The 26,147-nt window shown below is 35.0% G+C and overlaps 1 protein-coding gene across 5 annotated transcripts in view; it reads left to right on the top strand.

The window, feature by feature from the left end:
• GRIA4 (glutamate ionotropic receptor AMPA type subunit 4) overlaps positions 1-20,330 on the top strand; it is a 382,415-nt gene extending 362,085 nt beyond the window's left edge. For 2 of the 5 annotated variants that reach the window (XM_017948915.3, XM_031653000.1), the window contains 3 exons: positions 4,005-4,119; positions 12,318-12,452; positions 17,814-20,330. In XM_017948915.3, coding sequence (XP_017804404.1) covers positions 4,005-4,119; positions 12,318-12,452; positions 17,814-17,978 — 415 coding nt within the window. In that variant the 3' untranslated portion in view covers positions 17,979-20,330. Of the gene's footprint in view, positions 1-4,004; positions 4,120-9,933; positions 10,049-12,317; positions 12,566-17,813 lie in introns of all 5 variants that reach the window. The other 3 variants (XM_017948916.2, XM_017948917.2, XM_017948918.3) reach the window with 3 other exon arrangements.
• Positions 20,331-26,147: the final 5,817 nt, after the last annotated feature.

Genomic DNA, 26,147 nt, shown 5'->3' with positions numbered 1-26,147 from the left:
CTGCAAATTATTTGTTCTACAAACTACATGTGTCCTGAATATCTTGTGGGCAGACAATGACAAAATCTAAGAAGTTGTATCATTTGTCCTTTACAACAATATTTACAAATCCAGGAAATCAGAGAAATAAAAGTAAACTTTATGAAAACTTTTTAAATTTGCCCTGTTTATTTAGGTTGACATTTTATCAGATATACACTTTAATACCTCACCAATAGAGAAATTATACTATAAGAAATATGATGTAGAAGTAAACATAATGAGTAAGGCATAAAAGTAAGCATAAAAACATATCCAGATCTATATAATTTAATGATAAGTTATTTATGGAGGGAGAAAGAATAAGCAATAAATGTCTTAGCCTGCATTAAGCATGCCTTTCACAAGGAAATCTTACTTTGCACTAGATTAATGTGCCCCAAATTATTAATAATAAATGGAAAACATTTGCATATGTTCCCATACTAAAGTTTTGGTTTTATATGACATTTCAACAAAATTCTCATTTACAAAAGTAAGTCTCAAATGCTAGGTCAGTAAGTACGGATTTTCATAATCTAATTCATTTGAAGAAAATTCCAGGAATAAAAACTTTTGGAAGTTTTTCAGAGGTCCTGGAAGTTGACCAAGTGAGCATTTCATTCCAGGCCTGAATCAAATTCCCTGTCATCTCATTACTATGAGAAAAGCTATTTGGGGAACGGATTTTCTCACCTAGATTTTCACTAAGGCATACAAGGCAAAGGCAAACACATTACCTTGAACCTATTTCAGTCTATGCAAGTTCATTGTCAACGCATCTGGCTCTCCAATACGGTTTACATATCTAGAAAAAATGTGGTTGCTTTTTCCTCCTCTTCTATTTTTAAATGAAAGCAATTCATTTCAAATGACTTTGCAAAAGGTACATTTAATGGAATAAAAGGAATAATTAATGTAAGAAATAGCTAAGTATTTTTCTTCTACGCTTATCTGCTTGGCAGGTCACTATAACAGTGACACTGATATAGTTAATCAGGGCAAGAATACCCCTTATAATCAATATGAATTTCTGACTTTGATTTTGAAGTCTATGTCTGAAATATTTGAAGGGGATTTCACAACAATAATAAAATGTGCTGCAGCAAGTATCTGCTCTCTATGTCCGTCATTTATCAGACTTCTTATGGCTTCCTTAGCCTTGTTTATTATTATTTCTTCAGGATTTTGCTTTCTTCTTAGCTTGACAAAAAGTACTTTTCAACCTAGTCCAGTAAAACGAGTGAAGTAATTATATACATATATATGTCATTGATGATTTTTATTATTAATAACATGTAGAAGTGATTCATTCTATAAAATAGAACAGATGTCCAAATGGTCATTATATATGTGGTTTAAAAGTTTAAATAGCAATCTAAGGAGGCCTTTAGACCTAAACTTATTACACAAGGGAATTACATATTTAGCTAGACAATTGTAGAAAACCACAGACACTTTTAACATGCACAGAAATCTTGAAATACTATCTCCAGATATTGATTACAAAATGCCTTCCACTATGCATCATTAAAGAAAGGTAAATTTCATATATGATGGTATTAAGTGGACTCTATTGAGGGACCACATGTTTCTGGAAGGAAAACATGTAGATTAATTGTGAACTGGGTAGTAACTTATCTATTGGTTCAGGGTATAAAATTACACACGTATGTGGATAGCAGTGTGAAACTAAACTGTTTTTACATGGCCTGTTAGATGGTATTAGAAAGATAATGTTTTAGAATAATTTTGTAGAAAGCTTGATTCCAAACAATTTTCTCAACGTAAAGCTTTTTTTCCTTATCCATTCCTTTATTTTGCTTTTTCGTCTTCTATTGTGCTGTGAAACTGTCCTTGGATATGGCTAATAACCCTGTTAAATAACCCTCTCATGAAATAATTTTAGTTTTATCAGAGAAATGGTCTAAACCAAGACAGAAAATAATTGGAATACTACTTCATTTTTAAAAATCTTAATATGAATACTTAAAGCTAAAATAAAATAGATTATAAAAATAATTTTCTCCAAAATAGAGAATTTTAGTAGTTAACCTTAATTTATTGAAAGACAAATTTAGTTCCTCGTAGACACAAAATAAAACAATTCCTTTCTTCCAGCAGAATTTTTTTAAAAATAGATGTCTCTGTCTTTATTCCTACATTTCAATTTGGTCCTTTGGTGATTAAACTAACAACTTGATATTGTCACATTAGGAAGTACCTGCATTATTTTACACCACTATTGTGGCACTTACTTGGAAATGTAGGAATAGCTAATTATTTAATTAGCATTCAGTAAATGGACAGTCTAATTCTTAAGGAGAGTTAATACTAAAAACTCTTAAGTGTGTGATTTTACTTATGAGAACTGTTTACTCTCTGAGTGGATCAGATCATCACAAAATGGGAAAGCACATTGTTGTCCTGAAATATTATGAATACATTTTAAGACAATAAACATTTTAGTAGGCTAATTAGTGGTAAAATATGCAACACTTTTTATTAGTCACCTAAATGTCATTTCACTTGCAAATCAATTATTCAAGTGCTATTTGATAATATGGTTGTTTTATTTTACCTATAATTCATTTGCCATTAAGTAATCACCAAACTCAGTATTTATAAAATAGTATATCACAAACGTTACCCAAATTCCCTCAGTATATGATCCACTCCTTAAATTTAACAGAAATTTTATTAAATGATGGAAAAATCTCTTGAAATACCTATCGGGTCATTTAAAACTGTAACTTGAAAGCAGGAAAGAAACCAAATGTATGGGAGGCAAAAGCCCATAACACAGTTTTTGTTGTTGTTGTTGTTTATTTTTTTATTTATTTATTTTTTTTTGAGACGAAGTTTCACTCTTGTTGCCCAGGCTGGAGTACAGTGGCGCAATCTCGACTCAGTACAACCTCTGCCTCCCATGTTCAAGTGATTCTCCTGCCTCAGCCTCCTGAGTAGCTGGGATTACAGGTGCCCACAACCACGCCCAGCTAATTTTTGTATTTTTTATAGAGACAGGGTTTCGCCATGTTGGCCAGGCTGGTCTTGAACTCCTGACCTCAGGTGATCCACCAACCTCCGCCTCCCAAAGTGCTGGGATTACGGGCATGAGCCACCACACCTGGCCCATGGCACTATTTTTTAATTCTCTTAAAGAATAGCCAAAATAAGCTCCCCTATTTCCCTTTACAGAAAAACATGGAGGAAATCTAATCTAGTGGGTTTGTTTGCAAAGTCAGTATCACATGCAGCACGACATCCTGGGGTTTAATTACTTAAACAGTCAAACTGGATATGCAGTCCTAATTTCTAAATAGCATTCAATGCCTTTAAGAATCAACACAAAATTTAGATATAAGAATTTTTCCCTAGAGCTGCTGCTGTCTCTTTACTATCATGTAGCTTCCAGTCCATGAAGCAAATGATCAGGAAATCCTAGATTCTGAGAACAACTAAATTGAGCAAACTAAACCCACATAAAAAATAAAGGGAGTGATAATTACTCTTTTTTTTCAGGGAATCAGTACAGAAAAATTAGTGGCTGGTTTGATGGTTTGTATACGCCATTTTGTTTTACCTTGTGGGAATGATTTTTAAATTTCATTCTCTTTTGGATCATTGGCATTCTTAGAGGCAAAGGAATTCAAGACACATTTCTTTCTCAATTACTAGTAAATCCCAGTTTATTACTGTTTTGCCAAAAAAAAAAAAATCTATGTAATTGATTGATGATGAGATCAGTTATTTGACAATAAATGAACTGTGAAAGTGAACAACACCAAATACTGCATGTTTAATACATTTGAAATTAGTTACAATTGCTTTTGGTTTGGACTCCAGCGGAAGGGACCGCAGGATGGTAAAATGAGAGGTTTATTTAGCGTCTGGGAGAAGCTTATAAAGAGCTTAAGTCCTCATTCCTTCTAACATCTTAACAGCTGTGCAGTTTCTTACAAAATATGTTTTATCGTTTCAAGAAATGCTGTTAACCTCGCAGTTTTAAAACTGAATGAACAAGGCCTCTTGGACAAATTGAAAAACAAATGGTGGTACGACAAAGGAGAATGTGGCAGCGGGGGAGGTGACTCCAAGGTTAGCCTCAATGTCACCAAAAGCGGGTAAACAGTATGTAAAGTAATAGGTGCATCTGCTGGGAGACTTATGGTTTGGACCTACTAATACTGGTCAAATTGCTAGTCCAGTCCCTTCACAAACTTCCGTATGCAATTACTGTCAGTGCAAAAATATTTGCAACTGTTATCAATTTAGTGACACACTATCAAACCTAATGAAAATTGTCACTGAAAATCTCTGCCTTTGAAGAGGTTGTGGATCAGACATTATAAGCCTATGAATCTCAATTTTGGAAAGTAGGAATGGATGTAAGCTTCTGAAACAGCAATTTAGGGAAGAGAGGGGAGAGAGCAGGGGGGGTAAGCCTGTCTTGTTTTTTTCACCATTACTTTACCAGAACTTCTACCAAATATTGTTCAGTATCAACAATAGCCTGACTCCACATAGACCTGTCTAGGGTGCCTACAAAAAAGTTTTCTCCATCTAAAACTCTCAGATTCTATTCAAGTTAAATAACAAATCAAAGACTCTCATATGAACTACACATTTTTTGCCTTCCATAAATGGATCAAATTGCAAAATCATCAGAAAACAAAAACAAAATCAACTCAACTTTGTCTTCACTTCATATCTTAACTCCAGCTTCCTAAAATAATAGGGTTTTTTTTATTTTTAAGCAATATCTAAAGAACAAAAAAGTAGGCAATTAACAGAATATACTAGCGTCCCAGAGCCCTTCTTCATTATGTATCAATATTTTTAGACTTAAAGAAAACAGTTCATGGATGGGAAATTTCTCACCTAATCTAAAAATCCTTTCAAATTAAGCTCACTTACACCTTCCCATCTAATAACTAGTTCTATTTCAGCAGGAGGGAGGACAAACTTTTGTCTCCATTCTAGGCACCATCTTAAGGAGTAATAACTTATTTTATGTTTTGGAGCTCCAACTGTCTCAAATTTTCTGATCGTTTTCATAAATATATAAATATATACATAGAGAAAATTATTAAATTTTATACTAACAACCTAGCATTCTTTCATGCAAATTAGAAATAACAGAAAATATCATAGAATAACATCAGAGAAAATCAAAACAAAGATAATCTATTCCATTAGAAAAAACTTTGTGTTCAAATTTTTATTGTTATCACAAATACAAGAGAAGTAAAACACTGCTTTACAGATACAATTTTCCACAAATATAAATAATGAAGTCCCATTGTGGTGTGCATTAAAGATGTTTTCTGGAGAAAAATAAGCAAGCATAATAGAAATACATATGTTAGAAAAATCTATGTAACAGAAGTCATTTTAATTTATTGAAATGAACTGAACAACTCAGTCAGATTTAATTAGCTCGTATCCAACTCATTGTTTGGTACATAATGGACATTCATTAAATATTTGTTGTCCAAAAGAATCAATTTCTATCTAACCCTGTAGTTTCCAAAATCAAATTGCTTGCTCTTACAGTTATGCAGTGACATTACTTTCACCAAACATGAACTACAAAATGTTTTAGAATGAATACTATTTCAAATTTTAACAAGTAGGTTTCCAACATGTTATAAAAAATTAACATAAAATGTTCTCCCAAAATGAAATACATTATGTTTTATTTTTTCCTCCAGGAATGTGTTTTTATACCAAAAAAAAAAAAAAATCCACATAGGTTTTATATTGGTCTAAGATTTATCATCAAGAGAATAGATTGTTGCACTCTAAATGTTAATAATACCCTACTCTGAATTTGTCATAAAAGATGATATTTTGACTGGCCTGACCTAACTTAAATCACAGTAAATTACTAGGAGGCAGTTGTTGCTTTTTCGTTTTCATTTTGTACCTTCTTCGGGTGACTGATTTTCTTTGTAAACTTACCTTGCCCCTCCCATTTGGCCTGATCTTCATCAAAAGAGGTAAAATAAGGAGAAGTCCTGAAGTGAGAAATGCAGCTGACTCTAAAGCCTTTATGTGTAAAACTAAGCAGAAAAGACCAATGCTGCCAATTCAGTGCAGAAGGAAAAATACAGAGAGAACTCAGCACACACATGCTGAAATCCTGGCTTAGCTGACCTTCAAATACAGAATCTTGGTAGGAGAAAACTAACTATCCCAACAGTGACTCATCTAATGAAGAAGGGAAATATGGAAACCTGTACCACACATGGAAAGGTTTCTGTGAGAGACCTGACTCACTTGTCATTCACAGGACTGTAACCTCTCCAGCCTTCCATTCAGCAGCAAATTATTAAACTCGTGTTTGAACGCAGCCATGTGCCAGTACCTGTGTAGAAATAGAGAATTACCACTGTCCTTTCCCTCAAGGAGCTCAGATTTAATATAACGAACAACTGGACTATTTGGGGTCACTGCAGCCGCTTCCCTGTCACACTCCAGGATGTGCAGTAATTAGCATCCTCACTCACCTGACAGCCATTCTCAGTGCTATGAAGTTCTGACCATAGCAGTCCTCAGCCAAGAGGCTTCACCTTGAAAAGTAAAAAATTAACAAAAGATATGAAGAACAAGGTCCTGCATCGTACATGAAATAAATTAAAGCAGAAATGCATGATTTGCGAGGTACAAATTCCTTCATTTGAAAACAATCCTTTGATAGTGTTCATATGAGTTAATATTATTGTGATATGGTCCTCTCTTATGATCATAGGAAATTCATACTCACTCTTGGGAATAAAATAACAAAAATTTACTACTTGATAATGAATGAGCCAATTTTAAAATATTGATTGCAATGTCTAAAATGTATTCTCCACTTTGGTTAACCTGGTATGGTTTAGTCAAAGCACAAACCATACAAAGAATTTTAGGCCAATTTTTATGCCAGTTATTCAATCCTGGTTCTAGTTAGAAATTTTGGCAACAACTGCAACCATCAATCACCTATTATTGCAGCTACAAAATTATTTTTTCTATTAATTTGATACTTTATTCTGTTTCTGCATGTGTAAAATATGCACACTCATAGATGTGGATATTCATATAAAAATTATTTTGTAAGTGTGACTTTATCAATAATGTTTTCTCTAGGCATTATATTTGGTCATGCATTTCCTGATAATTTGGCACTTTGAAGAATACAGCCATTTCTGACTTTGATAGATGCTATACTTACAAATAAGCTGCTTTCCTCTATCACAGCCTGACAACCAATGCAGGAATAAAGGAACTAGTACAGAAAATATGCATTCATCACCAGGAAAAAGTGGAAAGGAAAAAATTTGTAGTAAACAAAAAACACTGAAGGAATCTAGCCCATAGAGAAGGACTCTCCTGGTAATGAATTCCTTGTTCTGATATTCCACCAGTTGAACATTAATTATGGTTGATACTAAATGTCTTATATTCAAAGTGTTCATCTAATTTTACCCTCTAAAACCAGGTTACTGGTGTGAAATAGCAGAAAGAATAAAGAGGCCAGAGGGAAAAAGAAGGGCATAGGAGAAAAGACTGCCTTAAGATGAGAAAGAGAAGCCTAATGCAGTCTTCATCTTATTCACAATTTTGCCTTCAATTGTCCCTTCTTGGAGAAACTTAAAGGAAACTCTCTAACTTTCCTCCAGTTTTCAGCACTGAGTCCTCCTCCTCCCAACCCACCCCATTCAAGAACTGCAATATAGGCTAATATAATTTAGCTACACATGTGTTACAAAGGCTTTGGGGAGCTTGTCTGGGGACCTAAAAACCCTTAGAGTATCAGTTCCAGAAAAAGCTTGCTCTGGATTCAAAAATCTTGCTCTGTCATTTTTTAAATCGAGCTACTTTATGGCGCACCTACTCTGAGTCAGATACTCTGGAAAATACCTTTTTACATAGATAAATGAGATGTGACTTCTGCTCTCAAGGGATTTGCACATCACTAGTAAACCCAGAGGTGTGGTTATTGTAACAATCAGGTCACAAATGGAGGTGGGGGGTCAGGTGAAGAGAGTAGTGGTTGGTATGGATAGGAAAATCTAGATTAATTGGGTTTAAAATAACCAGGCACCCCAATTAATCATAATCCTCAACTCACCCCACCCCCAAATTCAGCTTTCAGTAGAAAGTATTAAATCATACTCATGTCAGATTTTAATCCAAAAATCAACATCATATTCTAGGATCATGGCAAATGTATATTACTTCTTCAATGGAACAATGAACCTAAGCCATAGTTATATAACATTGAAACAAAATTTAAATTATATCCAGAAACCGTATAAACAAAAATAAAAATTTATATTTTAGAATTTTTTTCAAAACTAACCATACCAAAAAAATGGGTTTTAGTTTAACCAGAAAGCCCAATTAACTAGAAACATCATTTTGTGAGTCTTCTGCTATTAATATTTTTACTTGCAAAAGCTATGAAGTAATACTATCAGGAATCCTGATTAGGCTACTGCTTAGCTGTGTATCTTGATAAATTAAGCTGCCTGTGCTTTCGATTCCTCATTTGTAAAATATGAATGTTAGTGAACATGAAAAATGCTTTTAACAGTGCCTGGTACATAGTAAATGCTCAGTAGATGTTAGCTGTCATGATCACCATCATTCTTAATGCAATTCCTAGTTGTATAGATAGGATTTTGGAATGAATCCCCAATAAATGCATGTCTTGTAACTCCAGATGGCTCAGCATTTCCTACAAGAACTGAGGCACATTAGGGGATACAGCCAGGCAAAGTGCCCAGAGGAATATGACAAGTTTGTCTCGGGATGAAACGAAAAACCAATAAGCTAACAAAACAGTAACAACAAAAGATCCTAAAAGTTTCTGCTTTCCCTTCATCATCTTGGCCTTCATATTATAATATGGGAGTGAAAACTGAAAGAATTATTAAATTCCTTGGAATATTGACGCCAGGTAATGACTGATGTCCTCCTCCCTGAAACTCCTAATACAATATTTAGTGTTGAAGGAATCAAAGATGGTAGAGGAAACAAATAGAGTCTCTTATAAATATAAATAGAGTCTTCTTATAAGAGGAGTTTATTTAGAAAAATCTTGATTACCTTTAACCTGTCTTTTTTGTTGGTAAGAATTTGTGGAATATATTATAGTCACTTCACCTTGTACTTAAAGTACATTCATATACTTTAAGATTCAAGATAGATGAAAAGATAAATAGGTGATAGATTCAAGATAGATGCTTCTGGTGATATTATTTATGTTAAAGACTGCAATTTAGAAGGAAAGTATCATCATGGGCTTATACTTTATAATAATTATTTAAATATTTGTCTCCTGATGACCTTCCTCTGCATAAGATGGTCTTTTGTAACACTGAAATCACACTCCTTTTTCAATTAGGTATTGGATGAAAGTGGTCAAGAAGTCGATTTAATGATGGATACTGTAGACATACTTTTATAGCATAAAATCAAATACCATGAGCTAAATCATAATGCATGCAAGGAATGAAATCAGTCCTACCTAGCTTCTATTTCAGTCTGTCTGTCAACCTGCAGCTACTTCCTTAATTTTGAAAGAGAACAAAAAGAAGCTTCTGGATTTTGAATGACTGCCACATTTACGTGGGGAAAATGGTAAATGTTCCAGAAACCCAACCAAGGCCAATAGTTTTGGATTCACAGTAATTGCATACATTTTATTTAAAAATCCTCCCTAGCAGTATGTGCCTGTTACCTAAAGCGATGGAGCAGGCCCCAGTTTTATGTCTGATTCTAAACCTGGGCCTACAGTACAAGACATAGCACCTACTGTGGCCTTTGCTCTGTCACTTTGCCATGCGATTCTAATGTAGTTTTACTTGAATAACATAAAATAACATATATAATGTTATTTATGTTATTTTCCACGTGAAGAACTCCTGTAAACCTTGCCGTTTTGAAACTCAGTGAGGCAGGCGTCTTAGACAAGCTGAAAAACAAATGGTGGTACGATAAAGGTGAATGTGGACCCAAGGACTCTGGAAGCAAGGTCAGTCGCTGCAGTTCGGGGCCTCCTCTTGTGTTCACAAAGCAGTAAACGGGAGCAATTGTTAAAAGTATATGGAAACCATAAAAACTGAACATTATACACTCAGCCACTGCCTAAATTAAAAGCTAATGTCATAAATTTCAACCATAGGGATGGTCTTTCCAGGAAACTGCAACCTGCTCCCCAATATTAAGACTTTCAAATTAACTTAAAACTGCAAAATTTTTTAAAATAATAAAATTCCTTCTGTATTATTCTCAAACTTACGTACCACTAATAAAAGTAGTGTTTTGGGGGGTAGTTTTTATGTTTGTTTCGGAGGCAAAGACTTCATGAAATCATGCTATTTCAAGAACTGATGTATTCTCAAAACAGGAAATCTGTAGTAAACCAGAAAAAGGAGATTCTAAATATTAAATAAATGCTTACTCAGAGGTTCTGTCTTTTGTCACCATAGTGCCAAGCATTCCAATTTAGTTTAAAGAAGCCCTATTATATTTCTGTGCTGATAAACAGAGTGAACCTTTCAATTCTACTGACCCAATTGAAATTGTTTTAATTAATCAATGTTTATGAATAATATTCTCAAGCTCTAAGATCTCTTAATCATAAATTCTTTTTAAAACAATGTAGGAAAAAAATTTAAAAATGCAGGAACCTACATGCCTAATTCTGTTGAGTAGAAATAAAAGTAGTGGAAATAGTTATGTTTTTATTTTAAAAACAATCACAAGTTTATCAATGAATCTAAATACCTACACAAGTTGATAGACTATAGTAACAGCACCTGAAAGCCAGAGCTGAAGGTTCTTGGAATCCCCTTTTATTTCTTTCTGTATCTTCTTTAAGAAAGAAAACAAATTACTGGATATTCTAAGATATTAAACACATGACTGGTTTAAATAGGAGAGAGCCTCAGTTAATTTAAGGAGACAAATTAATGTTAATGAATCCCTTTCAGGTCTTATCCCTATATTTTAATCCTTTCTGTCTGTCTTTTAACCAGAGTGGAATGAGACAAGCTTGGCCAGATAATTAAACCATTACCTGCAATCCTGATGTAAAGTCAGACAAGCGCAAATATTTAATGAGTAATTATTTTAAAAATGAAGCTACCCTAAATTGTTTGGCCCAGTCAGTTGATGTTGTGACTAAGGTGACAGTGTATATAGTGCATCTTTTGAATTAAATACTCTCCTATAAAACTCTTTAAGGGTCGGAATCACATTTTGCACAAAACATCCTGCTGAGAAGATAATGACTACAGGGCATCCTTCAAGTAGCCTACCAAAATACTTCTTGCAATAATATTATGTCATAAACATATTTATAATTTATTAGACAATTTTGAATTCTTGTTACAATTTTAGTATCTTCCAATCACAAGAGTAGGACTTAGAGATTATTCTGGATTTATTATGAGATCATATGTATACTGAAGCTCTGAAGAATAATATCTCTAAAATATTAATGGATTAAGCATTTTTAAGTGGGAATGATATTGTATTTTTAATTAATAAAAATTATTATAAATTCATCCATAAATAACTTATTTTTCAATTGACCATAATAATTTATATATTTTTAAAAGTTATCTTTAAAAAGTACTTGAGTTACACATATATAATTATTTATAAATAGTGTAAAATATGTAAAAGTAACATTTTCCATGAGACTTCCCTTGTAGACACTGAAAGAACAGATAATGTATACCTTGGCATATTATTTTCATATATTTGGTAAATTAATGATGAACAAAATGTGAAACTATCAGCTCAACAACTCCTTAGTTGCTCAACTAGGAAATGTGGGGTTGGATTTATTCAAGAGAAATCTCAGATGTTAAAAAGCATATTCTAATAGAAGCAAAGCCAAAAGAGGTCCCCTTTCTCCCATAATTGGATTTTAAACCTGTCATTTTCAAACTTAACAATAATAACCCCACTTCTGCCACCCTGTGTAAATATATAAATGCTTATATATGGCTAAGTATAATGGTTTTCATTGCATATTTAATAATGATAAAATGTTACTGATTTCATTGGATGTAATTAGATACAATTTGTTGATAACTATTATAATTTTACTTCTCCCAAGAGCTATAAGCTTTATGTTTAAATTATAAACCTACATCAGTGACTTATACTTGTAAATAATTTCAGGTTAAATTAAGCGTTTACTTTCATTGGCTTTTTGGATTTCATGTGTTCTTTTACCTTTTGGATGTGACATTTCTGCAGTTAACTGAAATGTCTTTATCCCCCCCTAGGACAAGACGAGTGCCTTGAGCCTGAGCAACGTAGCAGGCGTCTTCTACATTCTGGTTGGCGGCTTGGGCTTGGCAATGCTGGTGGCTTTGATAGAGTTCTGTTACAAGTCCAGGGCAGAAGCGAAGAGAATGAAGGTGGCAAAGAGTGCACAGACTTTTAACCCAACTTCCTCGCAGAATACCCAGAATTTAGCAACCTATAGAGAAGGTTACAACGTATATGGAACCGAAAGTATTAAAATTTAGGGGTAGGACTTAGGGCCGACTACAGTGAGTGGGGGATGCATCCTGTGAACGCAGTGTTGTGACCTGTCTGTCCGGTGGTGGTATTGCTTGCTTCTAATTAGAGCTTTATATTTTTGAAAACTTCAGTGCAAATTGGTTCGGTTTTCTTTGGCTGCAGATGTACTGTTTGAAACTTTATGTTGCCAATAGATATCTGCATTGCAAGGGTCAGAAAGATAAAAAACAAACCAGAATTGCTCTGTGAAATGATTTAAACAGTATATTCTACCTGAAATTTGGGGAAAATTGGAAATTAGATCTGGGCGTCCTTGCATATCGACTGGGCAAATCTTTCCTGTAACAGTTCAATTTTAGGGTAGGTGCTAAAAAATAAGCACAAAATCTGTTCCAAGTGATCAAAACCCAGATAGTTGCCTATTTTTGACAAGGTCATATTGTTTTCTGAGGACCAACACACGTAAAAACTCCAAGGCACAGAGTATGTGCTCAATGAATGTTGGCTCCTCTTCTAATTTGTTGTACATTCGTCATTATTCTACATTTTTAAAACATGAAATTCCACTTTTTATTTATCCAATGGTAGTCCTTGAGCCAGAACTTTAAGGAAGAATGATGATCAGAATTTTGACTACAATTCACATTTATTAGATGAAATTCAACTTGTATGCTCAAAGTATCACTAAGGTAAATAGACATTTTAGGCAATACAGCAGTTTTTCCATCAGAGACATCAGCAATATTTGTGTCCTATAAGAAAGATTCAGAAAAAGATAAAAATTGCAGTGAGTCATTATGAGCTATTTTTTTTTTTTTTCATTTCAATTGCTTTTAAGCAATCCAGGTCAGCACCACTTACTCACATCCTCTCATCATGGCACAATAAAAAATTGTAAGCATTCAGTAAAATATAGGAGATGGAGGTTATTTTTTAAAAAATCTAAATGTGTACTTCTTCTTTCCTCTAGTAATAGGAAGTCGTTTTAAAATAAGATCTGAAAGGATTTGTTATTGCTCTTCCTAAAATCAGGACTCTGAAACCCATTTTCTAAAATTGTCTATAATAGCTAACTGAATAGGCTGCTCAGTTTCATTACAATGATAAATGAGTCTTTGAACTTCCAAGAGATATTTGGTACTTGATGTACCCTAGAGTCAAAAACCCGATATACTTTCAGTAAGATGTACATCTGAGTTTACACCAGCTAAACACACTTGATTTTTATATTTGTTTATATGAAAGCTTTTGAAATACTTGTATCTTAAAGCAAAGAGTCAATGCCATCCCTTTTAATCAAGATATAATTGCTTTCATCCATAATGTAGAAATCAGTGACTGAGTACAATAGCACATAGATGGTTCCAAAATGATTCTTTCCTAATTTTGTGAAAAAGAATTAAGAACTAAATCCTCAATTCACTCGATCCAAACATTTTTAACATGTCTTATAGTAGCAAAACTACAAAGTGGGATAATATCAAGGTGTCTTAGCCATTAGTGGAATGCTTTCATCTTAATGTTTACAGAGTTGATGAGAGACTTTTTTCAAATTGAGAAAAACAATACTTGATTAATTTTCAGAACCAATTATTTGGACTGAATTCTGAGATGAATTTTGTAAGATGTCCTTACTAGGTTTTGTTACCAGTTCATTAAAACTGACTTTTCTTTGACATAACAAAGGCACTCCAGTCATCATCAGCAAGGTACAAGGGTGGGAAGCAAAGCAAATACAAAAAGAGTATTAGAAATTTTTAGAAAGAAATACTATGTATGCTATTTCATTTCTAAGTTCAGGGAAGTTATTAAAAGGAGATGTAAATTTGCACATCATATATATACAATTTATATATAACATTGTATTTGGAGTTACAACTTGACATTGAAGTTCACATGAATTGCCTTTAGAGGTAGATTTGAACATTTAAGACAATACATTTCAAATAAATAGGAAGCATTCGTCTGACATTTTAAAAGGCAGTGGCATTCAAGATAAATGAAATAATCAGTGCCTGTCAAAACTTATAAGTAAGCAGTTTTTATTGTACTCTCAAATTAAAGGAAAACTTTCATAAACTCTATGACCATAATTATGGAAATGATTGGTAATTCAAAAATAATATTGCCCCAGAATCCCAAAAACAAAACCTGACACCTTCAATCTGTGGTAGATTCTAGTAAAAAGTGATCATCCCTCAAGGGAACATAAGCCACAGCAATCCAACAAAACCCAGACCATATGTAAAATTACTAGAAAGTTTTCCAGTTTGAGGAGTCTCAAAAGGTTCACATCAAGATGAATAGAAATGGCATTTTATGGAAGATGCAGATGATGTTTAAGTATAGGAAATAAAAATGCTAAAACAGATTTAAAGAAAAATAAGTCAAAATTTTATTAAGTAATACACTTCATTGCATTAATCTATAAAAGAGAAGGGTGTATTTGAGATTACATGGAGTTGTTCAACCTTTGGAAGTTTTCCTTTCCTCACAAACATGATCAAGAAAAGAAAGAAGGCCAGGCGTGGTGGTTGACGCCTGTAATCCCAGCACTTTGGGAGGCCGAAGTGGGAGGATCATGAGGTCAGGAGACCGAGACCATCCTGACTAACACAGTGAAACCCCGTCTCTACTAAAAATACAAAAAAATTAGCTGGGCGTGGTGGTGGGCACTTGTAGTCCCTGCTACTTGGGAGGCTGAGGCAAGAGAATGGTGTGAACCCGGGAAGTGAAGCTTGCAGTGAGCTGAGATCATGCCCCTGCACTCCAGCCTGGGCGACAGCCTGGGCGAGACTCTGTCTTAAAAAAGAAAAGAAAAAGAAAAAGAAAAGAAAAGAAAGAAAACAAAAACAGATTTTTATGGCAAAAGCCTTCTATAAACACTTTTTAAAAATTACCATGCTTTTATTAATGGTATTTTAGCATTTCCTCTTGAAGAAAAATTAAAACAAAGCTAAACTAGTGGATTTTAACAAATAATTGTCTATTTTACTTAACATTAAATGTTGAAAGGGAATCTAAAGAAACATATTCAGACTTTGATCTTGGTTTTAAGTTTAGTGATTAGTAGGTACCTATGAATTCTCTGGAACTATCTTTCCTAAATCTCTTGTTAAACAAGAGATGAGTGGTTTGGAGACTCTGAGTGGTTTGGGGACTCCAAAGATTTAAGATGGGCTAATACATTGGTTTGGATTAGACTCATAGATATTCATTTTTCTTGTTTTCCTCAGCATATGACTTTATCTAACTAATATAAACTTCCTAAATCTGCTCCCAAATTGTTTTCTTTAGAAGATTATGAAAAATGCCAACGCTGTAACCGGAGTGTTCCATATAGTTAGGTACTCACTAAAGGGTTCTGACCCCCAAAATGTCCATGTAAAACACATAAAACTGAAAAGATTACACTAGAAAGCTATTTAGCATCTTAATACCAAGTCTTGGCTTATGTTTCTTAAATCCATTTTGTTGCTAGATTTTCTTGATATAAATAGTACTGCTTTGCTAATGCTTCTTTTTATACACACACCCAAAAGCATATGTACTCTAATATTGAGTAGGAAAATATTCACCTTCAATAAAACAATCTCCCAAGAGTCTCACTTCGAAAAATGAGACTACTGCAACCATGTATCCTTTTTAGTTCCTTTGGTGAAATTATTCTATATGAGTGAGGTTCTTGATTAAAATAGTGGGCAATGTATTCATTTACATTTTTAAGGTACCATTTACATACAATAAAATCTACCCTTTTTAGTGTACAGATTTGATAAATTATGAATAATTTTAGAATATTATCCTATCAGTTTCATTTACAAGAAAGAGAAAAAGTATCTTCCTATATAAGGTCATTCATCCACTCAAAAAATATTTACTGAGTGCCTATTATGTGACAAATAAAAGTCAGAAGAACTTTGATTTCAAGGGGCTAATAGAAGATAATCAGGTAGAAGTGTTGTTTTTCTCTAAAATCCTCATTATATTTCCATGATTTCTAAATATAAAAGCTATCCATGTTTCTGTAAAGACCGTATCCCCAATTCTGATTATGATGATAAGCATTAATTTTTAAGACTGTTTACTGAAACAGAACTGTGATATTGACCTTGATTTTGTCATTTATATGTCATTACTAGCAATTTGACTTCAACTTTCTGAAGTTTTCAGAGTAACTGATCTGTAAACATTTTTATTCCACCAGTTTTTAAACTAGTTACTGATTTCATTACTTAATATATAATTATTCTAATATTTAAGCTCCAGGGCAAAATAAACACAGGGATGGAATTTCCTAAAGATTTGGATAAACTTGAATTCACAACAGGGAATTAGATACATGATGTGTTGTGAGTTATGAACTAAGTCATAACAAACTTAGGGAATCGCTCCTTTACCCTATTTTCCTCTTAAGTTATAATTCTAGCTACTAGAAAGAATTTAGACAGTGAATGAACAGTAATGAGACTAACATAATAACAGTGCCTGTTTCTCCTTTGCATAATGTTATCTGCTGTCTAATGGATAAGGAACAGGAATTTACTGATTTCAGTTCTCTGACTCTTTAACCTCAATATGGGAGGTTCCCCAGTAATGACCATTCAGTTGGCTTTGAAACATGTCCCTTTTCAGTGCACCCCTTTTAAATACAGTTCTTAAAATATGGAGCCTTAGTGTCCATAATAGCATAGAGTGAACTATATGTCACTAATTGTGCTGTTCTGGGTCATGTCTATAACTGGTGTGAATGAATGAAGTGTCTGTGGATAGGTCTGTGTTATAAAACAGGAAGATCTGTCACGAAGTCTATACATATAGTTTGTTTAGGTGCTTCATTAGTTCTGAGAGTCTAATCCTTGCACTGTAAAGACATTTCATAACAAGGAAATACTATCTAAAGAATGTTGTCAAACATAAAAGAGCTTTTAAGCTCATCCAGAAGTACTAAGATATACAGTGCAGCAAGTTAAAAGATGTTTCCTGCCCAGATTTACTAACAGTAGTTAAATATTATGATTTTAGAATGAGTTTTTCCACAGGTAGGACCAAAAACTCTAGACAGATTCATTCTTCGGTGTAGTTAAGCTTTCCTTTCCCTGGATAAGCAGTTTTCATATGACCAAAAGAACATGGAAAAAAAATGCAGATGTCTAATTATTGATATTTCGGTGTTTGTTGTGGAATATTTTGTTGAAGAAACAGAAATATGGTAACACTCCGCGTTCTTTCTGCTTCCTTTCCATGCAACCCAGCTGACCTTTTCTGAAGCCATAAGAAACAAAGCCAGATTATCCATCACTGGGAGTGTGGGAGAGAATGGCCGCGTCTTGACGCCTGACTGCCCAAAGGCTGTACACGCTGGAACTGCAATCAGACAAAGTTCAGGATTGGCTGTCATTGCATCGGACCTACCATAAAAACCAAAAAAATAATTGAGTGCCTTAATTAAACTGTGTTGGTGACTGATGGAAACGCAGCCCTGAGGAACACGCCACGCGCGGTCTTTGCTAAACCAATCCTTTGGCTGAGAACGGGAAGTCCGTCCTAACGGGCTGGCCGGACATCAGCAGCAGCAACGTGTGCATGAGCTCAGCTCGGAAACCCAAACTCAGATTTTATATCAGGAAAACTCACAATTTAGGTTTTTTTCGGGGAGTGGGTGGGGGAGGGATCTGGGATGGGTGTATTAACAGCAACAAATTTCTTTTGAGTGGACTCAAAAACTAATCAGACTTGCGAGTTAGCGCATTAAACTGTGAAGTTCTTGCTCAGAAAGGCCTTTGTCTTCACCGGAAAGGATAAAATAGTTATAGAAGTCCGTGAACATGCTAACCTGTGTCTCCAGAACACCCATATAGTCCATGGAAGAAAATCCAGCTGAGTAAACAAATCACTAAACTGTGATAAGAAAATAATGAACAAACATGTAAATCCTGTGGGGAAAAAAATAAAGGAAGTATTTACGCTTACTTTGGAGAAAACAAATACTGAAACGTGCTTGCTTTTTAACTGATGTAAATTCAGTAGAGGACAACACAATTCTTTTTTCTAACCATCTTAGGGAACAATACATTGCAATAATTGATATAAATGCCATCACTGTAATAAACTTTAGAGACTTTTTTTTATAAAAGTTGTTGGTCATCTTCTTGTTTGCTGTAAACTTCACTCTGTCACATGAGTCGGTTCACAGATTGCTTTTGTCTCACAACCAGGAAGAAAAGCAAAAAGAAGAGAACGTTTAGGTTCAATCACCAGTCTGCGGTGTAGACTCAGAAGAGACTATGGGTCACTCATGTTAACAGTATTATTTATAATCTTCTGTGTACAAAATTGTGGTTTTTGTACCCACCAAAAAGAATAAAACAGCAGATGTTCTTACAATATCTACAGAGCTTAAAAGTTTTTTCTTATCCTTATAAAAGTTATTTGAGAAATTATAAGACTATAAGAGAGATTGTAATAGTCGTGGGCCATAGTGGAAAATGTAGCTAGCCCTCATTATTTTTTGCATACTAAGCGACCCCTCTTTTTCAGATCTTTGACTCATTAACAGATTGAATTGTCAAAGATGGAGTCTTTGAGTTGGGGAATGAATCACTGTCCTAACAACAACATACCTTGTAATTGTGTGTTGAAATTTTACTTGACTGTATTTTGCTGCATAAAATTGTGTGTCTCTTGGGCTTCTCCCCTTATTCCCTTTGTTCCCTTTAAATCATATGAAGGCATTCATAATAGTTTGGGGTAGATAACAAATGAAGAATCAGTCTTTGTTTTCAACTGGAAATTGTAAAAAAAAAATTATACCCATGTTTATTTATAAAAATCACCTTATGTATGAATTAAACTAATATGGTCCAAAAGAAGGTTTGGTTCATTTGAAATAATAAATAAATACTCTAATACAGATAAAAATCATGTACTTAGGGTATTGGCAGAAAGCACAAGTTAGGATGATTTCAGAAGTCTGGTCTTGAAGGATGAGTTGAGTTTTAATAGGAGGAGAATGTGTAAAGAGCCATATGAGTGAGCAGTGGCCTAAAGCCATGAACATCAATGGCTCATTTAAGGAATGAATGCCATTAGATGGGCTAGTGAGAGCACAGGGTATGATATTATGGAAAATAAAGTTGGAAAAGCTGAAGGATTGATTTTCTTCCATCAACTCTCAAGATCCCATTCCCCATTCAATCTCTGTGCTGCAGTAAGAGCAATCTTAAACAGTATAAATCACACACACACACACACACACACACACACACACACACGTCCCTCAGGAAAAATTTCAAGCTCTTGAGAAGATCACATGAGCCCCTTCATGACCTGGCCCTTGCTTATTTCTTCCAGGACTTCTCTCACTTCTATCCAGCTACTCCCGTCAGCAAATGAACCTCCAAAGCAGCACATGGAGCACTGCATAGACTATTTCCTCACTGCATAACTCCTCCCTGTCTCCTCTTTACCTGACTAACTTATAGTCATCCTTCAATACTCAAATTGAATTTTACTTGCCCTGAAAAGATTTCCATGGCTATCCACCACCTCCCTGCCTGTGAGACTGAGTTAGGTGCCCTTTTCAATGTCTTTCGCCCATCACAGCACTTACCATACTGCGTTGTAATTGCCTGTGTACTTGTCTGTATAACTACTAGACTGTAAGCTCCTTGAGGGCAGGGACTGTGTCTATCATGTTCACAGTTGTATCCCCAGCACCCAGCACAGTGCCTGGCATATTGTAGGTGCTTAATAAATATTTGTTGAATGAATACTTGAATTGAATTGAATTAATTTAATTAAGTGAAAGCAGAAAAACAGCATCTTTTTCTATTAAGAGTCTCTAGAGTATATTTTAAGTAATATGGTCCCTAACTTAATGAGCGTTCGACATTCATGATTAAGTTCAACGTAAACTTAACTGATGATGCAAAAATGATATGCTTTCAGTACAGTACTCAATAAGTTACATGAGATATTCAACACTTAGTAATAAAATAGGCTTTGTGTTAGGTGACTTTGAGGCTGATATAAGCATTCTGAACACATGTAAGGTGTGCTAAGCTAACCTATTATGTTCAACAAGTTAGATTTATTCAATGCATCTTCAACTTACACTATTTCAACTGAAGATGGGTTTACTTGCGGACTATCAACTCATTCCATTTCCGTAAGTCGAGGAGCATGTGTATATGGTGAGCCAAATGAAGGTTGCAGGTTGGCTGATTTCATAGTGTTGTCTATGTCACTGGAAAGCATGGCTTAAAAAAAAAAGTTGATCTGATAAATTTTCTGATCAGATGAGACTATCTTCCATGTAATTGTATATAGCTGTGGATCATTTGTTTGACTAGAGATAAGAACTAGTTGTAAAAAAGACATCCAGGAAAGTTTATGGAAAACAGACAAAAAAGTGCAGATTCATCTGCCTTATACCTATTTAAACGATGCTGCCTGAAAAATGTACTTTTTCATACATGTTTATAGAAGGATTTCAGTTTCAGATAGTTCAGCGAGCTAGAGAACTTAACTTTTGTAAAACCAAATGCAAATATAGTAGATGATACAATTATGTATTTTCTAAGCAGCTAATACCAGTAGTCTTTTCAAAGGAGAACTTTTCTTTTTCAATGAAATATTTTAATAAATTATAAAAGAGCAAGAGATAAGACTTAGAAATTGTATCTCAAATAGCAACAGAAAACCCAATTGTTTTCCATGAAATAAGAAAAGCCTGTTTGTTGGTCTGTCTTTGACTTTATTTTCCTTTGGGGAGGAAAGTAGATTAAGAAAATGAGGAAAAGTAAAAGATAAAGCGAAAGAAGACATTTAGAAAGCAGAAAGCTGGGTAAAAGACCCATAGGATCCCCCTGGGTGGCCAAGAGGACTTGAAAGAACAGAAAAGTTCACATATAATTTCTACACTATTAGATGTGGAATGTTCTATGTAATCTTCTTCCTGTGACATGTGTGCCTCCAGTTTAAGTTTCCCTACATGCCACAGACTGGCATTTGTGGTTTCCTTGAAGGAGGGAATCAAAGAGAAAATTCTAAGTCCCATGTTTCCATGGATGTTAGGCTATAAATAACCCTAAAAATATGTCTCCTTCCCACAGAGATATGCAGAAATCTAGATTGGGATTTTGCTTCCATGTGGCAAAGAACAAGGGTTCATTCAATTTTTTCTGAATCTGAAGAAAATGGCAGGTTGACGAAACCTCCATTACATAAATACCTGTTTTTTAGCCACTAGTACTGACTAGAAAGTGTCATCAACAACAAAGTAAGCAAAAAACAGAAAAATATATATCACTAAAGAAAATTTTTGTTAAATCGCAATGCCTAGTACATGGCTTGAGGGAAAAGGTTACTTAAGAGTTTCATAGTTCTGCAATCCCAAGTATGAAGACAGCCTGTTCAAGTAATATACCATTATGATTTCCTTCTCAGAGTTTGCACATTTCACCAAAACTTCTGAAGTTCCTAAACACTTAGTAATGGCTTAAAACTGTGTCTATAGAACATTATTTGTGCAGTTGGGTAGGTCTGTAGTCATAGGCAATCAGTGTTTCAATAAATGATTTAATGAACTGTTTGACTAAATGAATAAAGAAATGAATGAATAAAGACCCTCTAAAGAAATTCATGATCATTCCCTGTATAAAAACTTCTGCCAGCTCCTCAGAGCTAATTTCCAGCATAAATGTGAGTTTTTCAGCATTTATTTTTAAACAAAGAAGGGATTTGGAACAATTTTGTTCACAGCTGGCTCAATCTAGAGATTTGCCTAATCCTTTGACCACATTAAAGTGGTACTGTGTCAAACTTCGAAAACAGGGCATTTTAAAAATCCCATCTGCCTGAGATTTTTGCAGAACCATACTTCCCACCAATATTCTGTTTTTACATCTAAGCACAGTCAATGTCAGCCAGCATCTTTATGCTTCCAAGACCACCATCAAAGTAGGTGGCTGCAGGCTCATTGGGACTTGCACAGGAACTGGTGACACTAATTAGAGATAAAATGAAAACCCCGAGGCTCAACCCAGTAGGTCTACATCCATGTCATCCTTGGTCACAGTCTCACATCAAAATCATTCCAATAATCTCTCTCTGTCTTGTCCACGTTTTCCTTCCAATACTCTTCTGCACTTTTCTTCCTTCTCCTCATTCATCTTCCCACCACTTTTCTCTCTCTCTGACTTTGCCACCATTCTCCCTAGGACCCTCATATAAAGTAAGGAATCCCTGAACACCCTCAAGTTCTCCCCAGAGCACTGTCCCATCTCCTGATAATACCACTCCATGTACCACAAACCTAGAAGGAAAAGGAATGTCAGTCCTTACAATTACAGCCCACATATAAAAATCCTTCCCCCTGAATGCTTTCAACATGAAGAAATGATAAATATTTGAGATGATGGCTATGCTAATGGTCCTTATCTGAACACTATAAATTATATATATATACATATTAAAACATCACTATGCACCTCATGAATATGTACAACTATCATCAATTAAAAATTAAAATTAAAACATGACAATAGTAAAAAAAATTTCTTCTCATCTAATCATACTGTTAAAATGCACTGCCTGCTTGTTCATTTTTGCCTGCTGACTTATCTATAATTGCCCCACCTTCATAAATGATTTTGGCATTTGGCTTATTCTTCCTGTGCACCCCAAGATATAGTATCATCCTAAACAACTTCAAGGTCAGTACAGATGATTCATCTAACCCTTAGCCCTACAGTTCTTTGACTTCCCATGGGTCTTTGCCTCTATGCTATTTGCACCAAAGGAAATGCATCAGACCTTGTGATCGTTTACCTTCTCATCTTGCTTCAGATGATGACCCACTTCTCTTCTTCCTTGCACCCTAGTGATTGAAAAGAGTGGCCTTTAATCCACTATTGAACTCCTCTACTTGGCTACGTCACTTTACCAAAATGTTCTTCCCAAGGTCACCAATAAATATCTCGTAGTCATATTTAAATAAATATTTCAATATGGAACAAAATCAAATTGATCTCTTTATGTATTGGCATGGATGATACTATTATATTCCCCCTAATTCTCTATTTATTTCTTCTCAGTCTATTTTATATTCTCCATTTCCCTCAACCAGTCCTTACATGTTGCTATTACTCAGGGTTGTAACCTTTGCCCCCTTCTCTTCTCATAGGAATATTCCACCTGGTTGATGTCACTATTATCAAACTGTCTACAGTCACTTATACATTATCAACAATGAAATCTGTGTCTTCCATTCAAGTCTTACGTACTCAGTTGCCTACCGTTTATCTCTTTTTGACTTTGCTATTACAACATATCAAATTTCCTCATTTTTCACTCTACATTCCCACCTCCTCTTGTATCCCTGTTTCAGTGAGTGGTATTAGCATTCATCTAATCTCCCAAATCATGAGAATCATTCCATAACCTCTTTTCTTCCTCATTCACACATCCAATCAATCAACATCTTAAATTCCCTTATCTCGCATCTCTCCTTTCTCTGTCACGTACTCGTCATCCACATTGTGACTGACTTGATTCAGGAACTCAGAATTTCTCACTGTTATTACTACAACTATCTCCTAATAGGTTTCCTTACTTCTTGTTCACTTATATCCCCCTCTAGTTCACTTCCTACATGGCTACCAGAGTAATTTCCCTACAACATAAATATGATCCTGTCACCTTCCTGATTAAAATAACTCTATGTCCAGTATATGAGGCCTGTCAACATCTTCAGTGTTGTCTGTCACCTACTTTCCACTCCAATAACGTTAAATCACTCACAGCTCCAGTTTCCAGAATGCTTCATCTTCTTCCCCTTCTAAGTTTTGCCAGTTTTTCCCTCTACCTGGATTGCCCCTATTTCAGACAAGATTTCCAGTTATAATCAACAAAATCTACTCTAGCTTAGTTAAGCAACAAGTACATTTGTTAATGGAAATGAAATCGTTTCCCAGGTGGGTGAAGACAGAGAATCAGTGCTGAAGGCCAAGTAGCCAAGAATGATACTCAAATCAGGCCACAGATCTGCTCCCAAGCCATGTCCAACTAATAGTGGACACATATACGGAAGCTGGCAGGAAGGACCTACAACATGAGAACATAGAACACTGCCGCTAGGACTTCTTTTTCTACTGCCTCTGAAGTTGGGATACCTCTCTAGTGTACTCTATTACCTTCACAGGAAAGAGCTCCACGTATGGTCTCTTTCCAATTCAAACCTCAGGTAGGAGTATCTAACTGGTGGCGCTAAGTCACATGCCTATGACATAGCAAAAAGGGAGACCAAATACTAGCTATTACTAGAGAACCATAATGTGGAATATATACAGAAAATTATTCAAAAGAAGCTGAGTGGGCACAAAGTGTTGCATATTGCATTTTTCCTTTACACCTAATTGCTACTCATTCATCAGGAAGCATTCTAAAAACCGCTTCTTCAGGCAGACATTCTTGATTCTCTTAGTTTGGAGATCCTTTTCAAAAAAATTCCGTAGATCCTACGTTTACCTCTACAATAGCACTTCTACCACTGTTACATGATTATTTTATCAACTTCTCCACTCTTTGGTTCCACAGGCAACAATGAGTAGCAGAAAGAACAAATTCTCAGCATTAGAATCAGACAAAACTAAGTGTGAATCCTTGTTCTGATACTGACTCTCTGACCTCTGGAAAAAGCCTGTTGTTCACATGCAAAATAGGAGCAATAATACCTAGCATTTGATGTGGCCGTGAAGTTGAGAATAAATGTTTACAAATTGCTTATCACAGCAGCTGGTAATAGGAGCTCAATAAATGAAACTATACTTATTTCTTTGTATAGCCCTGGGCTTCTGCTTCTACGAAATAAAACACTTCAAAAATGTTACTTTTGCCCTAACAATAGGAAAAAGCCTAATCATCTACAAAATTATATTTTTTGTTATAAATCAGAACACTGCTCATGGTGACCAAGTAAACGGAATTCCAAAGAAGGACAAGCCCCTTCAAAAAGAGATGAGCTACACAATTTCACAATTGGTACAGCAGAAAGGAAGTGGGCTGTACTGGCAGTAGCACAAATGGTAAGAATAATTCAGGTAAATATTAATCAATTCTTAAAGACCAAGTGTTGGCGAGTTTGTCAGTTTGAAACAGTTGAGGTTGCTGAACAAAGAGAATTTGAATTCACTTGGAAGCTGCTTCTTATGACCCTCCACTGGATGATTAGAAGAAAGAGTGGGAGCAGGGTAGGAGACCGGACAGAGACTTCATTGGAGGGGCAGGTGTGCAGGAGGTCAACAGCAGCTACTGGGATACTTAACATGCCTGACTTCCCAGATCCTTATCTTCTACAAAGTAGAAGCCTTTTTAGGCTATTGGAGGAGAAGCAACACATTCTTTCATCTTCACATCACAGACAAAGAACCATTGCCTCCAGGGAAGGAACAGAAGCAAAAATTCTCTACCCCTGGTAGAGAGGCAGGAAACTGTCATGGGCCCAAGATCCTACACCTGTATCATTCAGAGGGACACTATGATGGAGAGAGGCAGAAAACTCTCACCCAAGATCAACCACAGTTTTC

Source organism: Papio anubis, chromosome 12, assembly GCF_008728515.1.
Source record: "Papio anubis isolate 15944 chromosome 12, Panubis1.0, whole genome shotgun sequence".
Classification (NCBI taxonomy): Eukaryota; Metazoa; Chordata; class Mammalia; order Primates; family Cercopithecidae; genus Papio; species Papio anubis.
Note: the sequence above shows the minus strand (reverse complement) of the source record. Positions and strands in the feature narration are given on the sequence as shown.